This window comes from Nematolebias whitei, chromosome 23, assembly GCF_014905685.2.
Source record: "Nematolebias whitei isolate Nwh7 chromosome 23, NemWhi1, whole genome shotgun sequence".
NCBI classification, from domain to species: domain Eukaryota; kingdom Metazoa; phylum Chordata; class Actinopteri; order Cyprinodontiformes; family Rivulidae; genus Nematolebias; species Nematolebias whitei.
In genome coordinates, this window is record NC_056520.1 from 6,366,359 (window position 1) to 6,368,635 (window position 2,277).

The 2,277-nt window shown below is 39.6% G+C and overlaps 1 protein-coding gene across 1 annotated transcript in view; it reads right to left on the minus strand.

The window, feature by feature from the left end:
- Positions 1 to 2,277, minus strand: part of LOC119429023 (rho GTPase-activating protein 6) — a gene marked incomplete in the record, with an annotated part of 63,462 nt that overhangs the window by 4,933 nt on the left and 56,252 nt on the right. Inside the window, 2 exon segments of the mRNA XM_037696740.1 lie at positions 713 to 861; positions 947 to 1,097. Of these exon segments, the coding sequence (XP_037552668.1) occupies positions 713 to 861; positions 947 to 1,097 (300 nt within the window).

The window sequence follows — 2,277 nt, forward strand, 5'->3', positions numbered from 1 at the left end:
GGGATACAGTGTTATACAGTGGGATACGGTGTTATACAGTGGGATACAGTATGTTGTGTTTTTGTATTGGTGGTACAAGAGCTTCTTGCAGTAGTGGGCTGAGAAAAATAGTTACCAGAAGAATTAATTTCTTAATATCAGGTTGTAAGATGAAAAGTAGGGGGAGGGAAGCTGAAGGTGACTACTTTTGGCACAGTTCATGTTTTTCACAGGAAATTTGATTTAAAACTCAACTTCATTTAATGCTTTTAGCGATGAAGCAGGATTTATTATTATTTGAAAGACTTAACAAAGATTTGCTTTGTATTAGTGCACTGTAGTTTCGAAAACTATTTTCTTTGCAATCTGCTTGGTAACTTACTCTGCTGTTGAGTTTATTCAACAATATCCTACACTGCTTGAGCTATAAACCCATCTGGTACAGGCTATGTCTTAAGGGATGTTCATTGTTGGCCTTTAGAGCAATGATTTTGTGCACTTTACAGCCAGCTGGTGCTAAATGATAAGCAACCGGTTGTCTCAAGCAGTTTTAATAAAGTCTGTCCAGTGGTTCATGGGATATTTTACTAGCAGACAAAAAAAATCTTCCTGTCAAGTATTGCAGTGGTTTTCACTCAGTAAGGTAGAATCAAAACTGATATTCTTCAGTGATGTTACTTTTAAATATATACGCACTAATAGTGAAATTATTTTTGTGCGTTTTGACTCTCACCTCCTGACCGTCTTTGGTTTGCTGGTCGTGGGCGTGATGAGCCACGGTGTACAGAAACTCTAGCAGACGGTGAAATGTGTCACTGTTGCATGCTGGGAGCAGGTAGATCAGGAGCTGAGTGGTGATCTGCTGTTCGTCCGGGTCCAACACTGCAGTGCAGACGGGGATAACATAAAAAATGTTGCAGAGATAATGGTAAAAATAAGAGGAAGCATTTAGGAAGCAGAAGCTCACATGTGGTGTTAATGAAAGCTGTGTAGAGCTCCTTGGTTAGAAGAGGGTCGGGCATGTCCCTGAGGAACTCCTTTAGTAGAGCTGCTACATCGTGAACGCTGTGATCCTCGTCCAGCTGGACATCAACGCCACGATCAAACTCCTCCCGCAGCTGAAGGAGGGAAAGTCACAGACATCCTTAGCGCAAAACAAGAAATAGTTTAGTAGTGAACACACCTACGCAGCTCGTATCTATTCACACTCGTTCTATGAGAATATGTTGTAATCCTGACCATCTAACCTCCTGGATCACATGCAGGCTTTGACGATGATGTTTTATTTTTTTATAACTCTCTCCCTCCACATGAAAACATTCAGATTTAGGAGATTTCTACTGAAAAGTTGTCCACAGTCGAATAAAGTTTGTTTAAATCAAACTTATGATGTTTACTGATTTACCATCGCCCAATAAAGTAGACTAGGGGTACACCGATTTCCCCGGTCACTGAGGGTTTTGAATAGCAAATGTTTAGTTTTTGGGTGTTTTTCTGGACTGGAATTGAACAGGGAATGTAAGTCAACCTTAATGTTTCTGTGCAAGATATTCAAGTGTGTAGGAGTGACACTGTGAATAAAAAGGAGGTAGATTTTGTTTTGTTTGTTTGTCCGAGGCAGCGCAGAGTGATGAATCCTTGCAAGCGAATAGGTGCAATTTTAGGGTGCAATGGTGGATCAAGGGGATGGTCAATGGTGACCCTGGCAACCACAGAATAATCTTTGGCCGCCACGAGGGCTACCCCAATTATTTGAGGAAACTATACTATTAAGCTATTAAGAATGCGTGAGCTTACAAATCTATTTTTGAATAATTTTGGCCATGGTGTCCTCAGGCTGTTTCTGTGAGTAGCAAGTTGGCCATCAGGCCTAAAAGATTTTATTGTTATGCTGATGATTGATTGTTTTAGACGGATGGTCCCGTTTTGCATGTGCTAAAACCAGTTTTTAGTGATTCAGCGGGAGGGTGGCTTAAAACACATCAATGAGGGCTATTTATTTATAAGACAGATCTGGGTTGGCAGGCCTCAGATTGATGAAGTCTTTCGGATGAAAGACAAAATGTTTCTCCCAAAAAAGAAACAGTCCAGATGACATGATTTAACCTTTTTTTGTATACTGTTAAGCTCTTAGTTGGTCAGTGGTGGTAATTTATATAGATGTGTGTCCCATCGGTGTATGAGTGTATGAATGTGATATATATGTGTATATGCATGTGTGTGTATATATAAATATATATATATAGATATATATAGTTTGAGGTATATATATCCAGATCTGTCTTATAAATAAATAGC